The sequence below is a fragment of the Zingiber officinale genome, chromosome 2A (assembly GCF_018446385.1).
Source record: "Zingiber officinale cultivar Zhangliang chromosome 2A, Zo_v1.1, whole genome shotgun sequence".
Lineage (NCBI taxonomy): Eukaryota > Viridiplantae > Streptophyta > Magnoliopsida > Zingiberales > Zingiberaceae > Zingiber > Zingiber officinale.
In genome coordinates, this window is record NC_055988.1 from 79,993,782 (window position 1) to 80,015,447 (window position 21,666).

At 39.7% G+C, this 21,666-nt stretch overlaps 2 protein-coding genes across 6 annotated transcripts; one reads left to right on the top strand and one right to left on the bottom strand.

The window, feature by feature from the left end:
• The first annotated feature begins 5,567 nt into the window (after positions 1-5,567).
• Positions 5,568-8,390, top strand: LOC122039736 (E3 ubiquitin-protein ligase At3g02290-like). The gene is made up of 5 exons (XM_042599198.1): positions 5,568-5,808; positions 6,121-6,291; positions 7,231-7,555; positions 7,647-7,756; positions 7,999-8,390. Exons 2-5 carry the CDS (start codon positions 6,184-6,186, stop codon positions 8,029-8,031), a joined length of 576 nt encoding a protein of 191 aa, XP_042455132.1. The 5' UTR covers positions 5,568-5,808; positions 6,121-6,183; the 3' UTR covers positions 8,032-8,390.
• A 1,803-nt stretch (positions 8,391-10,193) lies between these two features.
• LOC122041320 (PI-PLC X domain-containing protein At5g67130-like) lies at positions 10,194-21,394 on the bottom strand. 5 transcript variants are annotated; one of them, XR_006128955.1, is made up of 10 exons: positions 21,072-21,393; positions 20,887-20,974; positions 20,631-20,747; positions 19,398-19,535; positions 19,210-19,308; positions 18,083-18,386; positions 17,528-17,751; positions 16,917-17,003; positions 16,198-16,284; positions 10,194-10,249 (listed from the first exon to the last, which is right to left on the bottom strand). XR_006128955.1 is itself a non-coding variant. In XM_042600961.1 (9 exons), the coding sequence occupies exons 2-9, from the start codon at positions 20,971-20,973 to the stop codon at positions 16,267-16,269; spliced, it is 1,074 nt and encodes a 357-aa protein (XP_042456895.1). In that variant the 5' UTR covers positions 20,974-20,998; positions 21,119-21,393; the 3' UTR covers positions 16,050-16,266. The 5 variants fall into 5 exon arrangements, 2 of the variants coding, with proteins under 2 accessions (XP_042456895.1, XP_042456894.1); XR_006128957.1 differs by lacking the exon at positions 10,194-10,249 and adding an exon at positions 11,282-11,347 and having other exon boundaries at positions 21,072-21,394; XR_006128956.1 differs by lacking the exon at positions 10,194-10,249 and adding an exon at positions 15,624-15,939 and having other exon boundaries at positions 21,072-21,394.
• Between the last annotated feature and the right edge of the window lie 272 nt (positions 21,395-21,666).

A 21,666-nucleotide genomic window follows, 5' to 3' on the forward strand; every position in this document is an offset into this window, starting at 1 on the left:
AGATCCGCAGTCAGTCGACACCACTTCGCGGTTAGGTATGATAAAGGCTCTCCTCCCTCATATTGCTACGGGCTCTGCTTCTATAGATTTCAGGCTTATCTTCCCCCTTTTCAGGGTTGAGCTATCGTCACCGGCCTCGGACCGGACTATAGCCACTGGTCTTGGACCAAAGTATCGCCATCAATCTTAGATGAGAGTATCATCAGCGACCTTCCAATCGAGCTTCCAGAACAATTCTTGGTCAAGCTTCCAAACCAATTCCTGGTCAGGTCTCCAGATCAAGTCCTGGTCAAATCTCCAGATCAATTCCTATTCAGATCTCTAAATCAATTCCTGGTCAGGTCTCCAGATCAAGTACTGGTCAGGCCTCCAGAATATTTCCTGGTTAGGCCTCCAGAGCATTTCCTGGTCAGGCCTCCAGAACACCTCCCGGTCAGGATTCCAGACTCTCGCCCCAGTACGAGTTATAAGTGAGCATGCTCACACGCCTCCAGACTCTCATCCCAGTGCGAGTTATAAGTGAGTCTGCTCTCATGCCCAACGATCTCTCGGTCAAGATTCTGGACTCTTGCCCTAGTACGAGTTATAAGTGAGTCTACTCTCACACCCAAATGACCTCTTAGTCGGGATTCCAGACTTTCGTCCCAGTGTGAGTTATAAGTGAGCATGCTCTCACGCCTTCAGACTCTCACCTCAGTGCGAGTTATCAGTGAGCTTGCTCTCACGCCCACCGACCACTTTGTCGGGTCCCAGACTCTCACCCCAGTGCGAGTTATAAGTGAGCATGCTCTCACGCCTCCAAACTCTCGCCTCAGTGCGAGTTATAAGTGAGAATGCTCTCACGCCTCCAAACCCTCGTCCCAGTGCGAGTTATAAGTGAGCATGCTCTCACGCCCAACGACCTTCCGGTCGGTGTCCCAGACTCTCGTCCTAGTACGAGTTATAAGTGAGCATGCTCTCACGCCCAACAACCGCTCTACCCGGCACTCATCATACTCTCTCCACTCACCGCTCTGCTCAGCACTCATCATTCGCATTTTGCTCACCGCTGTTGCTCGGTCGGCACTCACCGCTCCCTTGCCGCTCTGTCCGACACTCATCATACTCACTTCACTCACCGCTCTGCTCGACACTCATCATTCGCGTTTCGCTCACCGCTGTTGCTCGGTCGGCACTCACCACTCTCTTGCCACTCTACCCGGCACTCATCATACTCTCTCCACTCGCCGCTCTGCTCGGCACTCATCATTCTCGTTTCGCTCACCGCTGTTGCTCAGTCGGCACTCACCGCTCCCTTGCTGCTCTGTCCGGCACTCATCATACTCGCTCCACTCACCGCTCTGCTCGACACTCATCATTCTCGTTTCGCTCACCGCTGTTGCTCGGTCGGCACTCACCGCTCCCTTACCGCTCTATCCGGTACTCATCATACTCGCTCCACTCGCCGCTCTGCTCGGCACTTATCATTCACATTTCGCTCACTGTTGTTGCTCAGTCGGCACTCACCGCTCTCTTACCGCTCTGTCCGACACACAGTATACTCGCTCCACTCGTCGCTCTGCCCAACACTCACCATTCATGTTTCGCTCATCGTTGTTGCTTGGCCGTATGCTCGACCATTCATGGGTACCACTGGACTACTCGTTTTATGCCGATTAACCTATCGCTTAATGTTTTCCTCGATTGGGCACTCGATATCACTCACCCATTCTTATTCTACCCGATAGACATTCTCTTTGCTTTTTAGTCGGCATTATTCGATTGTACGATCGTGATTTACTGTCGCTCGGTCGACATTTTCTCGGTCGCGTGTTGCATACTGCTCGCCCATCATTTTTTGACCCGCTCAGCATTTTTCGATTACCAGGTCAGTATTTTTTGATGGCCAGGTCAACATTATTTGATTGTCCGGTCGACATTTTCTCGGTAACACGTTTGATACCGCTCGCCCATCGTTTTTCGACCCGCTCAGCATTTTTCGATTGTCAGGTCAGCATTTTTTGATTGGCAGGACAACATTATTCGATTGTTCGGTCACCATTTACCGTCGCTCGGTCGACATTTTTCTCGGTCGTGATTTACTCTCTCTCAGTCGGTATTTTTTCGGTCGTGCCCTCAGAACCCTTTGCTCGTCGTCTTTCGATTCGCTCGATATTCTCTCTTTGGCTTGGCCGACACTCATTCATCGCTCCCACCTCCTTTCGTTGCTCTATCCGGCGCTCATCGTTTGCACCTCATTCGTTGCTCTGCTAGGTGCTTGTTGTTCATCGCTATTCGTTTGATGTTATACAGCAAGTCCAACGATCGGGCTCCGTATTCAGGACGAATTTTGTTGTTCATTTGGCTAGGTCTAGTCAATCGGACATGTGCCTCCTTTGACTAGACTTGAAGGGGAGGCTTGTGATGTGGATATGGTTTAGGGGCAGAAGGGTAATTAAGAGAAGAGGGAGGGGTAGTTTTGTCCGTCCACTGTTTAGGGTTTAAGGGGGCTTCGTGGGTTTGGTTGAGGGGGGCTGCTCCTTCGTTTTTTCTCCGCCGCCAGCCCTCTCACGCTCCTAGCCGACGCTGACATCGGTCGCTCCCCTCTACTCCCTCTTTCACCGCCACCCTTGAGCGACAGCCACCAGCGATGACCTCCTCCTTCCTTTTCCTTCTCCTCACGACGCCGGCCACAACATCTCCTTTTCCTTCTTCCTCTCCATACCTCTGCCATCGCCGATTAGACCGACGCCAACGCCAGCGAGGGCTTCTTCTTCTGCAGCTAAGAGGAACCAAGGGAGGAGCTCGCATTTTCCTTCCTGGCTGCTACCACAGCCGCGAGGGACATCGTCACCCCCCTCATTCAGCGCTTCCTTGCCGGAGGGTCTCGCCGCCGCTGGGTCCTTCTTGCGCCACCTCTGCCCTTCCTCTTCTCTCTCGCTCGCACAGCCGCCTCCCGCCAGTGTCGGCTTAGACGCACACCACCAGAGCCCTCATTTTCTCCCTCACTCACGCTGCCATGCGCCGGTAGCCCATCACCCTCCTCTTCCTCTCTTCCTGCTGCCATTGTAGTTGTTGGAGCCGCTGCCGGCACCTCAAATCCGTTGGTCCGGTTCTCCGGCGCTCAATCTATAGTGTCATATGCCTATGATGTTGATCGGGCCCCCAAGCCCTCGTTGTCATTATGTTTTGACCAGACTTGTGTGATGTTTGATGTCCCGGCCTGCATGCCGATATTCATATCCTGGGTTGCGTGACGATATTTGTATCCCGGCCTGCATGCCAATATTTGTATCTCGGCTTGCGTGTCGATGTCTTATCTCAACATGCGTGCCGATGTCTTATCTCGGTCTGCGTGCCGAGATCGCATCCGGTTTCGTGTCACCATGTTTAGCTCCGCGTCATCAGATCCAGCTCCTCGTTTAGCACATTCATCTACCCTCCAGGTCACGACAACTCGAGCAGTGTCACATGCGAAGGCGCCCCCTGGGCCAGGGTATGTTTTTCGTACTCACCCCTCATTTATCTCATTATTATGTTATTAGCCTGTTATTCATATATTCGTTGTATCTGCCTCGAGCCTCTAGATACCAGGGACCGGGGCAACCCGGTTGCTGGCTGCAGGTAGCATTGACCAAAGGACTTTTGACGACTTGGTCAACAAAGAAGTCATCTCATGACACCCCCTCCTGGATGTCACGACTCCATCAATATTCCATCCACCTCATCCGAAGGTCCATCTGACTTAGATTCCGGACAGGATCAATAAATAAATAAAATCTACCCAACAAAAGACTGAGTTTTATAAGAAAGAGGCAGGTTATTCAATAAGAAATATTTATTATAGTTCCATTCATTATTATACTATGAAATTTGAATGAAATCAAATTTGATTTTAATATTTTATCTCTCTCCTTGTCCAATCCAAATAAAAAAGTCCATATCTTTCCACCCTCTAATTATTTGACAATTAACTATAAACTAACTCTATAGTTTATCTTCCTTCACATAATCTGAGGATGGACTATGAAAAATGTTTGAGATGAGCGTAATCATATTTTACTACAAAAGGTCCACATCTTTTTTTTATAAGTAATTTATTTTTATTTTATGTTATTATTAAGCTGCGGTCGAGACTTCATCCGTGCCAACGTATTTATATATTTTTTAATTTTTTAAATTTATTTTTTTAAGCTTCTAGTTATGCCAATAAAATTTTATCTTTAGGGGATTTAGGATTAGGCTATAATATTAAGTACACAAATTTTCAAACCAATTTTTTTTAGGTTTATGTGGAGTGTGTACGATAAGATAACATTGCTATATCTTACTATTTTATTTAAAATATGCCCTCTTTACTAACTTTGATGGAGCCCAAAATGAAATTACGTTAATGTCTTTTTTTCTTTTCATACCGAAAATAATTTTAAGATTTATTAGTAATTTCTACAAACATATTAAGCAGGAATCTAGAATTCAAGACTCAACTGCAGTGTATTATTAGGAATTTTTCTTATTAATCAATCAATAAGCTAGAATTCAAGACTTAGCTGACGTGTATTATTGAAATTTTTTCTCATTAATCAATTAGGGATTCAGAGTTTGAAACTCAACTTTGGCGTATTATTGAGAATTTTTCTCATTAATCAATTAGAAATATAGAGTTCTCTTTAGTTAGTCCTACATCTTAGAATTAGCAATACTGCAAGCAGAGAATTTTCTATAAATATTTTGGACGACGATGTTAGAAAATATACTTATATATATATATATATAAAATAGATGATCATCGTTTTTCCTTTTTTTAATATTATTATAATAGTTATTGAGTAGTTGCTACGTGTAATAGTTCCTATGTAGTTTGTATAGTTGATTTAGAATTTATGATTTAATTTGATTAAAATGAAATATATGATTTTTTACGTTGTTGAAATTATTAAGTTGAACTTAAGAAACCGCTACAATAGTATCGTATTAGTGTTACCTCTTATAATAATTACATGATGTAGTAGTTGATCATAAATGTTATAATAGCATTGGAAATAAAAATAATATTATAATAACTACTCGATAATTGGTATAATACTGAAATAAAAGTATTCAGAGAGTAAACAGTAAAGAGGATGTTTTTTTTTTACTTTTAAAAATGCCTAATTGATATTTCTTTTAATTGGACGTCCTTTTTTATTTTTACTCAAATATTTATTTATTATTTTATTTTTAAAATAATTTTTTAATTATTTTTTTTGTTAAAGAAAAAGATAGGCTTGGGCTCGACTGAATTAGACTCAAGCTCGCGTCCAGGGAGTTTTGGGTTGTGCGAGACTCGATTGGCCTGTTTCTAATTAAACTAAATATTTTATTTTTAAAATTTTCTAACCAGTGTAATTATTTAGGCTCAATTATATTTTAAATGAAATTCAGATGTATGGCAAAATATTATAAATTATATTTTAAAAAGTCGCCATAAATTTCTATAAAATCGGACCGTTCCGATCTAAATAATATAAACAATAAAAATAAAAAATAATATATTAAAAAAAACACACATCAAAGAATCTAAATAAATATTTGCATAAATGCCATTGGTGGAGGTTTAAGCTTTGTCCCCTTCGTCTCGTCGATCAGGCACGCGAACTGACGAATCGAGAGGATTCTCTCTCTCTCTAGAGAATCGGATTCAGCTTCTGCGTTCGATCGCGCGCCGATCGCCGCACCGTGATCTCGCTGCTTCAGTGCTTGCATCTGCGTTTGGGTTTGGACGCTACCGCTACGGTGCTACCTGAGGCGGAAGACGAAGGCTGAGGTTTTGCAGATTCCTTATTTCCGGTATTTGTACTGCCTTGTTGATTTATGCCCTTCCGAATTGGATTGAGATTTGGTGTTGGAGCTTCCTTCTTTGTCCTTTTCCGATGGAAAGTTTCCGCTTTGATGATATTTGTTCGTTTCTGTCCCTCTTTTACCTTCCTTGTTTGAAATCAATCAATTTAGGGTTGTTTCAACAAGGAAAGGTTTCTTCCTCACCAAATTGGACTCAATTTTCCTTAGTAAAAGCGGCCGCTTTTCATCTATTTTCCTGTTTTTCTGCTCTGATAGTTTGATTCTATCAATCGACTTCAAGTAACTTTGTTGCGTGTTCAGATTGCTGAAATCACAATATTGAAGCGCCCAAGTTGCAACAGAAAATTTGGCTAATCTCTAGTTATGGGGTGTGTGTGTTGCTGTTTGCGCGAGAATACCTTGGAAGATCAAGAACATCAAAATAGAGGATGTCTCCATCTCTGCAGATACGTTCAGCTCTATTTTGATCTGGTATGTTGCCTTTAATGTCTTCACAATGAGCTTTCTCTAAGGTTCATCTCATCATTGATTCAACTTAAATAATTTTGAACTGGTCATTGGCTACACTGATTGATTTTTGCCAAAAGAAAAAAAATGTTCCTCACATATAATGCTTTGAAGAGAAGGTGACCATTCTACAACGCAGTTTATCCCTTGAGCTATGTTGCTGAAATATTTTGTTTGTTCATACTAGTTCAACTCCTATGGACTATAACTTTTATTTTCATTTTAAAACTTTAGTTTGATCTATATTACCTTGTTACCTTGTTTAGAGAAGTTGAAAGACTTTTTTCATGGTTTTAAAAATGAAAAAAAAAATCTCTCAATGCTTCCAGATATCTCACCTATAAACTTGACATAAAGTTTCAATAATGTTGACGTTGTTTTTGATATTGATCATGCAGTTGACTAACAGCAAGCAAATTTAAGATGTTAATAGGAGCAAAACCTGATTATATAAATTAGATCCTACAACATCTGAAGCTATTCAGTTACTTTACACTATCAATGATAAAGATTGCTCTCCGCACACAAACCGACCTTATTTTCTACTCCATGCATCGTGTTGTGTTATCCATTATGACCATCTAAATATATGTTAGAACAATACAGAATTATAAGACTATTTTCTTTTCCCTAATGAAACTTACTACAGATTGGAAAATAGATTTAGATATTGAGGCACATTCGAACATACTTAACAGAATGCTAACTTATTTACTCAACTTATGACTATAACTCTAATAGTTCTAAATCTAACATTAAGTATTTCTTTGATGCTCAAATGGACTTTGTGATTTTTGCAAGAACAATTGTGTTCTCAAGATCACTATTTATATTGCTGTTTTTTGTTGTCTATTATTACCATTTACCAGAATTGTTTGATGCTGATCTATGTGCATTCTGCAGTGCCATTCAGTGATCCAGAGCGGAGTTCGAAGAGTCGTGCCATCAAATGATCATGCAACACTTCCTCTAGTTCCTATTTCCCAAGTCAATACTGAAGATAACAATACTGCCATTATTCTGTCCCAGCACACATCTGTATCAGTCAGACATGAAAAGGTTGCAAACATTCAACCTGACCGAAAGGAGCAAAATGGATCCACCGACGAAGAGAGATCCAACACATGCCACCCCGGGAGTTTGCAGCCTTCGCCAAGAATGACTGATGGAGTAACATGTTTGTATCCATCATCTTACGATGAAGATGCATGTCCAATTTGCCTCGAGGGTGAGTCGAATTATGAAAACTGATTAGTTTGGCTCCCTTAAAAATACTTGCCATTGCAGTATCAAGTAAATTAGATTTCGCTTGTCCACAGAATACACTACTGAAAATCCAAGGAGTACTTTGCAGTGTTCCCATCAGTTCCACCTTTGCTGTGTATATGAGTGGATGGAGAGAAGCCATGCCTGCCCATTCTGTAGCGAGGTAATTGTTTCTTAATGCAAAATTAACTACTTCTAAACATAATCTTAAACCTAAAATGCTAATGTAAGACTAAACACATAACTCTCAAAACCCTATTAATGCTAATACCTTGAAAGAGTATGACATCAAAGACAATGAAACTGACAACTAAGATCATAGAATGTGGTAAATACTATACATGAGATAAAAGTTATCTGGCATTCGATCTTCATAATCCCTTTATTTTGTTTTTCTTCTTGCAGTTAATGTTATTTAAAGAAGATGTCTGGTCCTGACTGGGTTTCTCTAGTGGTGAGCTCTCCAAACTGTAAATGAATGATGCTCCTCATTCTTCTTGTTCTTCCCATTCTGAAATATTTTCTCAAGAACTGCAACCGGATAGTCGGTTTAGTGTCTTATTTTTCAGAAATATTCATTTTGACCTTTATTGCTGAGATGATAAGGCAACCTCAATAGAGAAGGTTCTCTGAAACATAGATGCTTGCATAGTGAACCATACATTTAAATTCTCAGGCTCCACCCCCATTGTTTTCTATGTTTCTTGTGAGAATGAAACAATGATGAAGAAAAGAAAATGGTGCAGAAAATTTTGCTTTCTTTCAGTTTAGTCAAGATCATACTTTTGTCTCACTTGGAAGGAAAAGGATTTGCTCATATGCAATATTCATATGCAATATTGGAGTTGAAATCCAACCACAAAAACTAAACTGTTCTATTAATACGGTTTATATTTTTTTCCATTTATTTTTTTTATAAATCATTTTTTGAAGTTGAAGTTTCTCATTGAAAACAAATCTCAAGCTAATGAATAGATTTGTTGTCTGGAAAAAGATGCATGAAAGAAACTTCACATAGGATTCTCCTATCCATACTTCACAAATTGTGAAGAAGATAAAAGTATTTTAAGAAAATTAATTTTAAATTTATTATTATTATTATTATTATTATTATTATTATTATTATTATTATTATTATTATTCATGGGCAAGGGCAACAAGCCAACAACTATAGTTCTTAGCTTTTGTGTCTTATTTTATATAGACTTAGTTAAAATTATAATCATCATACCTTTACACTTTCATTTGAGGAAAAGAAAACTTCATTTATTTTCACCATATATTTTAAAATAAAATTATACAATATAATTCATTATAAAATTAAACCCAGAGTATCACCAAGGGGAAACTGAAGAAGACGATGTGATAGCAACACGAGCAAACGATAGGGACGAATCAGCCTCCTGAGACTATGAAAGACAAAGACATACTCTAAAATTAACTAGATTCAATATAATTTTGAGTAATATATAATACATAAAATATAAAATTATTAACTTTGACATATATATATATATATATATATATATAGCCTGGACTTTTATTTAAAATAAATACATCAAATATCTTCAATTTTATAATAATTCGACTGTAGAAAAAAAATGATTAAATGTGATATATTTATCATAAAGCAATAAGTAAATGAAGTATTTGTCAAAAATAATAAAAAATGATTAATATACATGTCCAAATAATATATATTTTTCCCACCTTTCTCTTTCTTTCTTGCTTAAGACATATAACTGAATTTTGATGCAAATGTTATAAATATAAATATTATACAAAATCCATGTCTTGCAAACCACTCTATGTGAAGAGGAACAAACTGTTTGTCATGGTCACTGTAGTTGTCAAACTCATATAGACAAAACCCCTTCTTTATGCAGCAGAAACCTCATGGCCAACCATTCAAGATAGAAATCGCAAGGCAAGCGAGAGCCAGTGGTTAGCTCGCGAGCTAAGTCTTCTATCTATTCCCTTGTCGGTAGCCATTTCGAGAATCAAATCGGATCGTGTGATACATGCACACTTTGAGCTAGATGGTGTCTACTAGATGATACAACTTGCCTCTCGTTTAACTACCACATTTAAAAGAGATTGAGTTCCCTCCACGAGTATACTCGTTCATGAGCTGAGTCGACCGAGTTTTCTAATGTGTGACACGAGGGATACCAGATTCCCACAATTACTGTCACGCCCCAGAGGAGTCCTCGTCCGAAGAAATTTCGGTAACATCTTCCCTGTACGGCGGACAATCTGAAACTTTCTACATATCTCCATACCTCAGCCACATGCGACTGGAATAATAACAATAAATATAACACAACCACACAAACATCCACGCAGTTATATATAATCAAACAAAGTAGTAATACTCTGACTCGAAAACCACCCTACTCAACTACACTCGTAAAACTCAAATCCGACGAAACTCACCTCTTATGCCGACCCGGCAGGCATGTAGTAAAATAAGACCAAATAAAATCCATCGACATCACAAAAATAAAAACAACGTCCAAGTATCAAACAAATCAAGTCTAAACATAGACAAACAAGAAGAAAACTCAAAAGTCAATCAATCCTCGAGGTCTGCAGGGAATCTAGCACTACATGCAGTGGGGACTAGCGACTGGAACTCTCTCCTGACAGCATCAACCTGAAAATAACAACAATGGAGGCGGGGTGAGTCCAACACTCAGCAGGTACAATTGATATGCAAAGTAAAGAAATAACACCTAGCACTAATCATGCGTACAGTCTCCTGATAAAAATAAAGATAAATGCAAACCGAAGTAGACAGGAGAGAATCTGTACTAACCAGGACCTGGTATAAGGACAAACAGTCCGAAAGGTATAGAAGACCTGTATGCATGTCAATCATAGGTATCCAAACAATATGCAGCATATAAATGCAGCAAACACAATCACAAACAATAAATGCATCATGCATATGATGTCAATGTCATGGTCACCCCTGACGCCAGTCAGCCAACTCACAACATAAGTGGGACCAAGTGGGTAGGGCTGTGACGACCGTGCACTCTGCAACACTACTCCTGATGAGTGATCGAGTGGACGGGATGCTGTCGGAGTACATACATACTCCTACCCCAAATCATAAATGGGAGAGCGCAATGCTCTCATCTCCCGGTACACTATGACGGGGAGGAATCTCTAACGTGCTACACGTTGCGTCACACTACCCATGAGCGGACCAACGGAGCACCGGAAGAGTCAAACTGACGTGCTACCACGCTGTGTCACGCTACCCATGAGCGTCACAACGGAGCACCGAACAGTGATGAAAACTGGCAAAGTGCTCGACAATAATGGAGCAATCTATCGCACAGCATGCGATCATGCAAATGGTGCATGTCACTAAGCATGGTAATATACTAAACCAACCTCTGGACATATAACAATGGGCACCATAGTGAATAGATCAAATCAAGATATACTGATCAATAAGGTATCAAACCTAGGTCCTGAACATGTGAAACATGGTTATATCACTACCCATGAGCATGTGAAATCAGATAGGTACCAACACGAAATGCCAACAAACAATCAATCAAACAAGTAACATGTATCGGGCAGTGATTAACCGAAACAAATAAGAAAACACAATTAATGCAACTTGTTAATTTCATTACTAAGCATATCAAAGACAATAAGTCAAAAGTACCCGCCTCCGATAAAATGATCCAATACGCTAATCGAGATACCCGTCGAGATACCGTCTCGAATCAAAGTCCTGTAGTACATGCATCCAAATTTAGCTAATTATATATAAATAAATTAACTAAATCAAAACCTCGAGAAGCTAATAGAAACCCAGATTCAATTATAAACCCTAATTGAATCATTTAACTCCTCAATCGTTTCTAATTAATCCATTCGAATTAGGACTTGCAATAAGCATGGTAGTCATAGCATCTTACTCGATTTAGCCCTAATTCAATACATGTACCTAGGTTAACATTAGTTATTAACAAATCCATCAATCATCAACAACATGATCAAAATAAAACCCTATACCGTACCTCAATTCACAGCCGTAATGTGAATCCACAACCGAAGATAACTTGCAGCCAATAAACCTAACTGAAAACGAGGTAAATGGTGCTGCCCTCTAAATCAAATACCCTACATTTTAGTGTCCAGATTAGAATGGAACTCAAAAATCATTACAGTAGTCCAAACAACACAGAATCTACAACAAGGATCAAACTCTCTACTCCTTACCTCACTACCTAGCCACTGTTGGCGCTGGCACAAGCCGCTGCAGGATGGGGTTACTGCCGGAAATCAAAACACCCACAATATACAAAACCTCACCAATCCGTGACCTAGATTAGCAGCAAGGAGATGATCAAGTTCATGAGTGGAGATACTGCCCAACCATAACCTAATTCCAAACCAAAACTTACCTCCAAGATCAAATAGGGCACGCGGTTGGAGGCTAGGGCAGAGGCAAAGGATCGGCGGTGCTGCTCGGGTCAAGAGTCGGCGGCCAATGCTCGGGATCTCCATGGCTAGGGCGACGGGCGTCGGTGGCTAGGGCTCAGCGTCGGCTGTGATCGGCGGTAAGAGGAGAGGAGAGGAGAGGGGTCGGCGACGGTGCTAGGTCAGCGGTCGGCTCTGTGCAGAGCTCAACGTGGAGAAGGCCGGCGGTGCTGAGTGAGTCTAGGGCAAAGGATGGATCGCCGGCACTGCTCGGCGTCAGCTCTGTGAGTTGTGGCCGGCGGTGGATCTAGGGCACGGCTGGCGCAAAGAGGAGAGGATCGGGATGAGGCGTGGTCGGCGGCCCGGCAGATTAGGGTTGGCGTCGCGCGAGGGAGATGAGAGGAAGAAGGCGGCTTCGGGTGTACGGCTCGGGAGGAAGAAAATGAAGAAGAAGATGGAGGAACTGCCGTGCGATTAGGGCTCGGGTTCGCACGGGGAAGAAAGAGTGAACGGCGACACAAAGAAAAAGAATAAATAAGGAAAAGGAATTAAGAAATTTAACTTTTCCTCATTTAAATGGATAGCCTAAACAGGCTTTTCCGGGCCTCATTTTTATCTCCGTTAACTTGTCCATACGAGCTCCGAAAAATTCTCGAAAAATTTCCAAAAATTCCGGAAAATTCCCTTATTAATATTCGCCTATTTTTCGGTATTTTACAATTACACGGGCTTTAATAGTGCTCTACAAGATCATAGTCAAGTTCCTATGCCTTCTTCCCGATTTGACGAACTCAGCAAGTAAGCTGAGTTGACCAAGCTTTCTTCCCACAATTTTTCCACACCTCACAAAAGAAATACTTGCTTTGATGCTGCTCTACAAGATCACACAACTCGACTAGATGTGCTTTGACTGACCATCAAAATCCTGAGCCTTCTTTCCAATTTGACTAACTCGTGAGTGAGCTAAGTTGACCAGACTTTCTAATTTCCTACACCTCACCAAAGAAACACTATCTTTGATGGTGCTCTACAAGATCATAGTCAAGATCCTGAGCCTTCTTCCCGATTTAACTAACTCGCAAGTGAGTTGAATCGATCCAGCTTTCTAACATGTGACACGAGGGACATCAAATTTCCGCAATTTCCCCACACCTCACAAAAGAAACAATGGCCCAAGCCAGCTTTCCGATTTGACTAGCTCGTAAGCAAGTCGAGTCGACCAGAGAGGCAGAGATTCTCTGGTCCAGAATCTTCTGGACCAGAAGAGACCTTGGATATTCATTGATGGGATGAACTAGACCCCACCTATTTAACAGGTGAGGTACAGTCCATCCATCCAATGAATATGCAAGGATCCAGAAATGATCTAAAATCCTAGACCAGAAGATCTCCCTCCCGACCAGAGAGGGGAACACCAGATTCCCACAACCCTTGATGGTCCAACAAAGAGCTTGCTTGGGATCCATCAGGAGACACAGAATCATCCATGCACCAAGCTCCCACAGCAACATTCCTGTCAGTGCTCGACAAGTGACACCCCTTGTTTCATCTACACAAAGAGGTTTATCCAACTGAGTCATGGCCTCTGCGTCCTCCTCTATCCCCTCCACCCCCACTCAGCCTCACTTCTTCGCCTGCACAGTGGTAGAGACAATTATGATTCGCAGCAAAGGCAAAAGTTCTGGCTGCAGTGGCATGGAGCTTCTAGTGTAGGGACTGTACGACAAGGAAATAAACCCCCTAGGGATAAGGCCAGCAACAGTTCAATGTTTTGGCACTGTGTGAGGGAGACAGCCCAATTAATGGAGAAAGAGAAGAAGCAGACCTACTTGCTCGCACTCAGTCACTCATCACTCATGGCATATGAGGATAAGGCAACTGAAGCTTCCATTAGGTTACTGCTAATGATGATTAATTGAAGTGGTGCAGCAGTAGCCTAACAAAGTCTCCTCTTATCCACCATTAGTGTTCTTTAAGCACCACTCACCACAGAAATATCTTATATATACCATGCAGAGCAGGAAGGCCTGGAGTCAGTGAGGGGTTTTCGGAGATGAACAGCCCTTACGAGTATGAGTCGGATGAACTCGATGTGTTTGAGGCCACGAGGTACTTCTCCGGCGCCATTGATGGCATGGCTGGCGGATTCGTTGGCTCCCGTGGCCTCAGTTTGGCGACTGAGGAAAGGGAGGTGCCTTATGGAGTGCAACAGCGAAGATTAGGAGGCGATGTGGGTCCGTCGCCGCCGCCGCCTCCACGAGTCAAGGAGAAGAAGTGGAAGCGACCGAGCTCTCCGGGGGCTAAGCTTGTGAGTTATCTCAACCATTTCTTCAACCAAGCCACTCCCAGGAAGACGCTCAAGTGCTTGAACCCCAGTTCCACCGCCGGGGAGAAAGCCAAGGAGGGCAAAGAAATGCAGAATTGCAGTGCAGAGCAGAGTGAGAGACGACGACGAAGAAGAAGAAGCGACGCTCTCAGTTATCAAAGCAGCAAGAGCAGTGCCAATTTCTGTGGCAGTAGCAGCTTTGCGAGCCCCAGCAGCCAGAAAGGAATCACCTTGAGTGATTTCGAGACCTGGGGAAGCAGGCCCGGCGGCGAGGAGAGCAAGTGGGTGATCAACAAGCCCATCAGTGATGGCCGCCTTCGACGAGATTGGTTCCATCGAGGCCATCATCAACTGCCATTCGAACGGGCAAGCAAAGATTTTACTCACTTTACCAGGGCCAGGAGAGAAGAGATCAATCATGACGACGAGGAAGATGGCGATGATGATCTATTCGAACTGAAGAATATCTATGCCCAAGAAGATCTCTCAGATGGCTTGCCTGTCTTTGCAACTACAAATATCGAAGTTATCAAGAGGAAAACAGCAATATCAAGCACTGCATCTTAAGCACTGCAACAACACTTATTCTCCCTAAACAACGACAAACATGAGAGATTGAGTGAGCAATGTAGATACATGAGTGTTTGCCATGGCTCTGAGATCCATGATGTATCAGAGACCTCATAATTTGCAGATAGTTTCGAGTACCACTTATGTTTTTTCTATTCCAATGGCCATGGTTTGTTGTGTTCTTGAGAGATCGAGTGGGCTATGAAAGATACATGTGTGTTTATCATGACAAAGATCATATGATGTGTCAGGTATCATATAATTTGGGGACAGTCCTGAGTGCCACCTAAATTTTTCTATCCAATGGTCATGTTTCTGTGTTCTTGAGGTGTTATGTGCTCCTAAATGTCCTTAAGCTGTCTGGAATCCCCCACGCCGTAGTCAGCGAAGTTTCATAGAGATGGGCAGGAGGTCCCATGTGCAGTCTGTGTTTGTTTAATTTCCCAAAAATCTGAAATACTACTGGAGATCTATTGTCCTTCCATAAAGCCTAAATATGATACTTGAGATAAAAAAAAAAAAGAAAAAAAAAGTCCGATCTATTGTCCTTCCATAAAACCTAAATATGATACTAGAGATATAAAAAAAAAAAAAAAAAAAAAATCCGATCTATTGTCCTTCCATAAAGCCTAAATATGATACTGGAGATTAAAAAAAAAAAAAACAGTCCGATATACAAAACTCAAAATTCCTGTCGATGCGAGATCCCAAGATTAATGATACTACTTAAACCTCATACAAAACTCCTGTCGATGCGAGATCCCGGAATTAATGATACTACTTAACATCATACAAAACTCCTGTCGATGCGAGATCCCGGGATTAATGATACTACTCAAACCTCAAGTTTCAAGGTTTACTTGAATTATTGCTTAAAGGCAACATCTTCAGACATAAATTGACTTGCTCTCTCCATCTAAATTGTCCCGTTATACAAGAGCACCGATTTGTATTTATGGGATTTTGTCCTCATGTAACTCGATGGGCTCCTTCATATCGATGACCTATCGAGACATTTTGAGGTCCCAAGGTGTAAATAACCACAAATTATTGAGCTCAAATTATCCTCACACAAAATTCATTCTTCTATGAATTTAGCACATCTGTAAAGAAATGATTTAACCAAGTGATATCGAAGAAATGTTTAAAAGTGATTTTTTTTTCTGTCCATAGTTGATATTGGAATGTTGTGATACTAATTTTGACTACGCAGCAGTTATTTTTTCTTAATTCAGAGAGAAAAGAGGAAATCCATCTTATACCAGTAGTGATGTTCTGCAGTTCTTTGCTACACAAAAAAGCGTCGACATTGCTGGCAGCAACGGACCAGTTCATGAAGGAGAGCCGGCCTACATGGACAAAGGTAATAGAAAAAGATGAATACGAATGAAAATTAAAACAGTGCTATAATTTTCAATCTCTAAGCATTGAAGTAACTAATGACCAGTTTCGCTCGGAACAAAATGATCCAGTTCACTGAATTCCAACAATGGAGCATTTGAACTTTTTTTTAATAAAAGGTGGAAAATGAGTTGGAATCAGCTAAATGTGGACACTATCAATGTTCAGGGACACGATAACTCTGAACTTTATTAAGCATTAGAGATCTAGGTTCCTTGATTTCGTCAGTGTCTACATGTGGTCATAATAAAACCAGACAAACTCACATCCAGAAATAAGTTATAATTGAATAAAGAATCCTACACAAAAAGCCATGAGATCTCATTGGTCTTACTTTAGCTAAACGTTGAATATATGTATCCAAAATATGAACAAATTGGCCATGAAAAAAAGCTCGCAGTCAAGTATCGTGAAGGAACTTGTGGTCTATGGAATACCACAAGCAATTGAAACAGTGAACATATTTGATAAATGTTTTAGTTTTCATAAAGTGAAATTCAGGACCGTGTACACAGAATTTTACACTCCTAGTTTTGCAACTTGTAAAAAAAATCAGCAAAAACATAATTGAAGAACTTACAGTACATAAATGAACATCAGAACGTCCACATAGCAATTTTCCATTAAGCATATCTGTTGCCTCAAACACTCCTCCTCCATCGCTTCTCTGCAAATGAATTTGATGTTTAGAGATTAGAATTCTCGTTTTTATCATTCCCTTTCTTTTAGAACAATTCAATGTCTAGATGCATACAACTCCTGCAGTCTATAATAAGTGCATCAATTGTAACAATTGTAGCAAAAAGTGGAATCCACCACCCTAGTGGCCCCAACGACGGCTCCACGGCAATCTGTGAGAAGGTAAATCAGGAAGTTGCAGTTGGCCACTGCGAGGAGGGCATTTTTCTCAGCTTAGCCAAGATTCGACCCTTTGCCCATTGTAGCAATATCTACCCCACAATAGCCAACTCAACCATGCTCGGGGCGGATGAACCTAATGGATGGCATTGATTTTTACAACACTAACTTGATAAATTCAAAAGTAGGATCTATTAAGAAACATCTCTTGATGCTCATGATTACAGGATTAGGTATTTAATATTGCTTTATGAGTCTCCTTGTGATTCATGCTCAATTAATGTGTATCATGTGTTATTGCAATAATAGGGGGGAAAAAGCCATCTAACTTACCTTGTAAAAATCAACCGCCACAAAGTTTGCCCATCGGTTGCTTGCTACACCATGGCATGTAATTAGCATATCAAAGAGTGGCTCGGAGTTGTGCTCACATGCAATTTGCCGAATTGGTGTTGAGGGGAAATAATTAACTAGAACAAGAGATTTGTTTGTGTCATTTAGAGGAGCAGATTCAGCACGGTTGAAGCATGTCCCAGCTTTAATGCCACCATCTCCATCTACAGCATTTTAAAGAAGAATACTAAGGAATTTGTAGATAAAAGTAAATGATACATACCTCAAGGTAAAAGTTTCAATATCATTCGAGAATTCTGTAACAAAATCAAACATTATTCATAACTTTAGGTGTTTCCAGGTTATTGTGCACTGAAAATATTTATAAACGATTTCAATACAGAAATGCCCAAAGAAGAGAGGATCAACAGAAAGTGCAAAAGTGAGCGACAAAGGGCACCATCCATCCATGAAAAAACAAGAGAATTTTTCCAGAGGAATGCAAATCATATCATATTTTCATGAGCTCAATCACATTTTCAAGAGGATGCTTACACTGGTTTTCAACCATGTAGTTCCACTGATAGGCTATCCCTTCTGTATGTTGCTTGAATTTTCTAGACGTAAAGACAATCAAACGCTGGTTTTTTGCAACCATGTCACTTACAAAAGGCCAGTCTTGACCATTTGTGGGCATGTTGGAAACTGGGAACCAGTATTTCAGCAAACCCGAATCATTGAAAAGTTTTGTTAATCCATTTGGAGTCTTAACATAGTCTTCTAAGATCAATGTGACAATTTCTGATGGATTCAAAGACAAGAATGTCTCAATTTCCTTCATAGTATCTATAGCTGGTTCCTGGAAAAAGATGTATGTCATTAGCACTTTGCCTTTGCAGAACAAACAAAATTGTAGTAGACAATAGTATGGTTTCGAGCACAGCCCATGTTTAGCTCATCCATCTCAGCTGGTCAGTTGTCAACTCAAACCACAAAAGACAAGTGCAGTTAAATCTAGCATAATTAGATACAATTCTTTATGTGTGCGGCACACATGCATGATTAAATAAAAACATATATTCGACCAAAAGAGAATAACATAAAACATTTTGCATGACCATAGAGGATCTTCAGTGCCATGGATTTTATTTATCACCACCTTGGAATCACATTTATACATCACAAATTAGAATTATTTAATTCTACTATTTAGTTTATTTAGATGAAAAACATTACTAACATAAAAAATAAAAGTACTCATAATAATTGTATAATTATTAGATAAAATCATATAACTATTTAAAGTTAGCTAATATTTGAACTAATAATGCATATAAGAAAAAGTAATGATTGAATAGAAAAAGAACATCAGTAATAGATAACATTATTATAATCCATAAGAGTATTATGCAATAATAATTGCATAACAATAAGATGATTTAATTGAAATCTTATATTTTTAATATTATTTTCTTCAATAATTTTTTCCTTTTTATTTTGTTATTACCAATTCCACTCTCAGAGATTCAACATGATCGAGACTAAAGATTTTTTGGCTGGTAGACGCTAACTTCACCAACTAAGGATAGCAAATTGAAAGATGAATAGAAATAAAAACAAAGTAAACTGACAAACAAAATAGATGGGTAATAAAATGCCAAATTTCTATAATGTATACTTACAAAAGCGGTAAAAGCATTGCATTCTCCACCATTTGAATGGCACAACCATATGTCACCTTCAAAGTCATATGTGTCTAACATTAAAGCTCTAACACCATTCTGCCAGTTGAAGGATTACAATACAATAATGTCAAAAAGAAAATCTAAAGAGACAGCAGGTAGAATATTCAGATATATTAGAGCCTTACGTTTAATTGTTGAGTGACGTTGTCCTCTTGATTTGCAAAGGTAATTCGTGGGATTCCTGTTCGAGAAGGTTCTCCAGTAATGGCAAAAGAATTGTGGGTTGTGAGAAATGCATATTTATTAAAGGGCAAGGAGGTATTCTGTATCAAAGAAACCAAAAGAAGTAACTTGGTTACTAAAAGACATGAAATGGAACGATGAAATGACTTTGAGACAAGTTAATTTTTGAAAGCTACTACAAGCCATTTCACCATTCTATGTATCTTTCACTTATTGATAAAATCCGGTAAGATGAATCCTTTCCTTCAAGAAAAAATGTGGTTGCTGGTGACACAATATTAGTTACCACACTAAATTACCAAAGACATTAAACAGGGACATGCTTCTTATAATGGACATAACAAGAATATTATGTAAATCCAACAAAATAAACACATGAACAAAATTTTTCAGTGCATCTTTTGGTTTAATCAATTTATATTCACACCACATTAAGTGGATAACTAAAACAATGAATATGAGCTTGATACACAATTCAAATATGAATTGTGTATAATTATCACTTCACAATTTAGATACAACTAATTGTATCAAAATATATCCTAGATATGCACCACAACAAAAATCCTTATTTTTTAGTGTAGTGAAAGAAGACAAAGGCCACTCATATTGTGGAGCATAATATTGTTTTTTCCACTTATCTTCTAATACTTGGTGACGTGATTGAGTAATTCAAACTATAACATGCAGGTTACAACAAGCAAATAAAAACTTAGTTATAACAATCAACAGGTAGAGACATAGTATGGCATCTTTTTGTTTTTAATCAATTTATATTCACACCACATTAAGTGAATAACTGAAACAAAGAATATGAGCTTGATACACAATTCAAATATGAATTGTGTATAATTATCACTTCACAATTTTGATACAACTAATCGTATCAAAATATATCCTAGATATCCACAACAAAAATCCTTATTTTTTATTGTAGTAAAAGAAGACAAAGGCTACTCATATTGTGGAGCATAATATTGTTTTTTTCACTTATCTTCTAATACTGGGTGACATGATTGAGTAATTCAAACTATAACATGCAGGTTACAACAAGCAAATAAAAACTTAGTTATAACGATCAACCGGTAGAGACATACTATGAATAGCAAAGAAGAAGCCGTCTTAATTAATTTAGCAATAAGAGAAGAAATTGAGTGTACAAAAAAGAAACATACCACAATCTTGAATTGATCCGATGCAGTTTGTCGCACGCACACTGAATTAAAGAGACCGCAGGAGAAACAATACAAACCTGCCTGGCAATCACTGTCCGAAGAGCAACCATCAAGTAACTGCATAAAGTTTCGCCCCAAATGTGTTTAACTGAAATAGAAATTCTTCTCTAAAAGAAATAAATTTCCCTTAGAACTTGCTAGCAGAATACAGGCAGCAAAGAGCAAAGCTAAAAACAACTAGCAAAACTGCACTTGCCTGGCATTCTCCATTGGAACAGGCAATTGAAGCGCCGAAGGAGGCCGCCAAAAGGAGAAGCAGGAAACAGCTACTGAGGAGACCCATTCTTGAATAGAAAAAAGGAACGTAACTGTTGTCGAGAGTAGGCAGTGCGAAGGCAAAACAACAAGCATAAAAAAAAAAAAGGGTATCATGGAATGTGCCTTGAAAGAAAGGTCGTTCTTTTAGAAGATGAACATGCACGGCTTACTCTCATGAAACCCTAGCACAAGTCAATTTCATAGATCAGGTAAAACCAAGTAGTCGCCATGAACGGAAGGGAGGCGCGGGTTCATCAGAAGCTTGAGGCTTCTCGGCGACGGAAGACGCCATTAAGAAAATGCTCGACTGCGATGGATGCGCCGCCGCCGCTAGCTCCATGTTGGTGGACGGAATCGGAGACGGAGCTCTACACGATCTCTGGCGAGTGCGACTCAATCTCGATCGATTGATAAGTCTTTGACTACTACGTACTATGAAGGGAAAGGGAGCCGAGACACCGATACAATTTCGCCTACTTACAAGTTCAAAAGTCACCCCTTAAATTTCAGATTTTTCAAATCGCACACTTATTTTTTTGTTATTTGACCCATCCCATTCCCATTAACTATTAGACAAAGAACAAGACGCACTTATACAACTATTGTAATGACGATCTTTAAGATTTATATAATATTAAAATGGTGTTGATTTTAAAACATAATTTTGTAATAGTATTGTTTTTTGAAATCCAATACCACAATAATATTCTTTGAATGC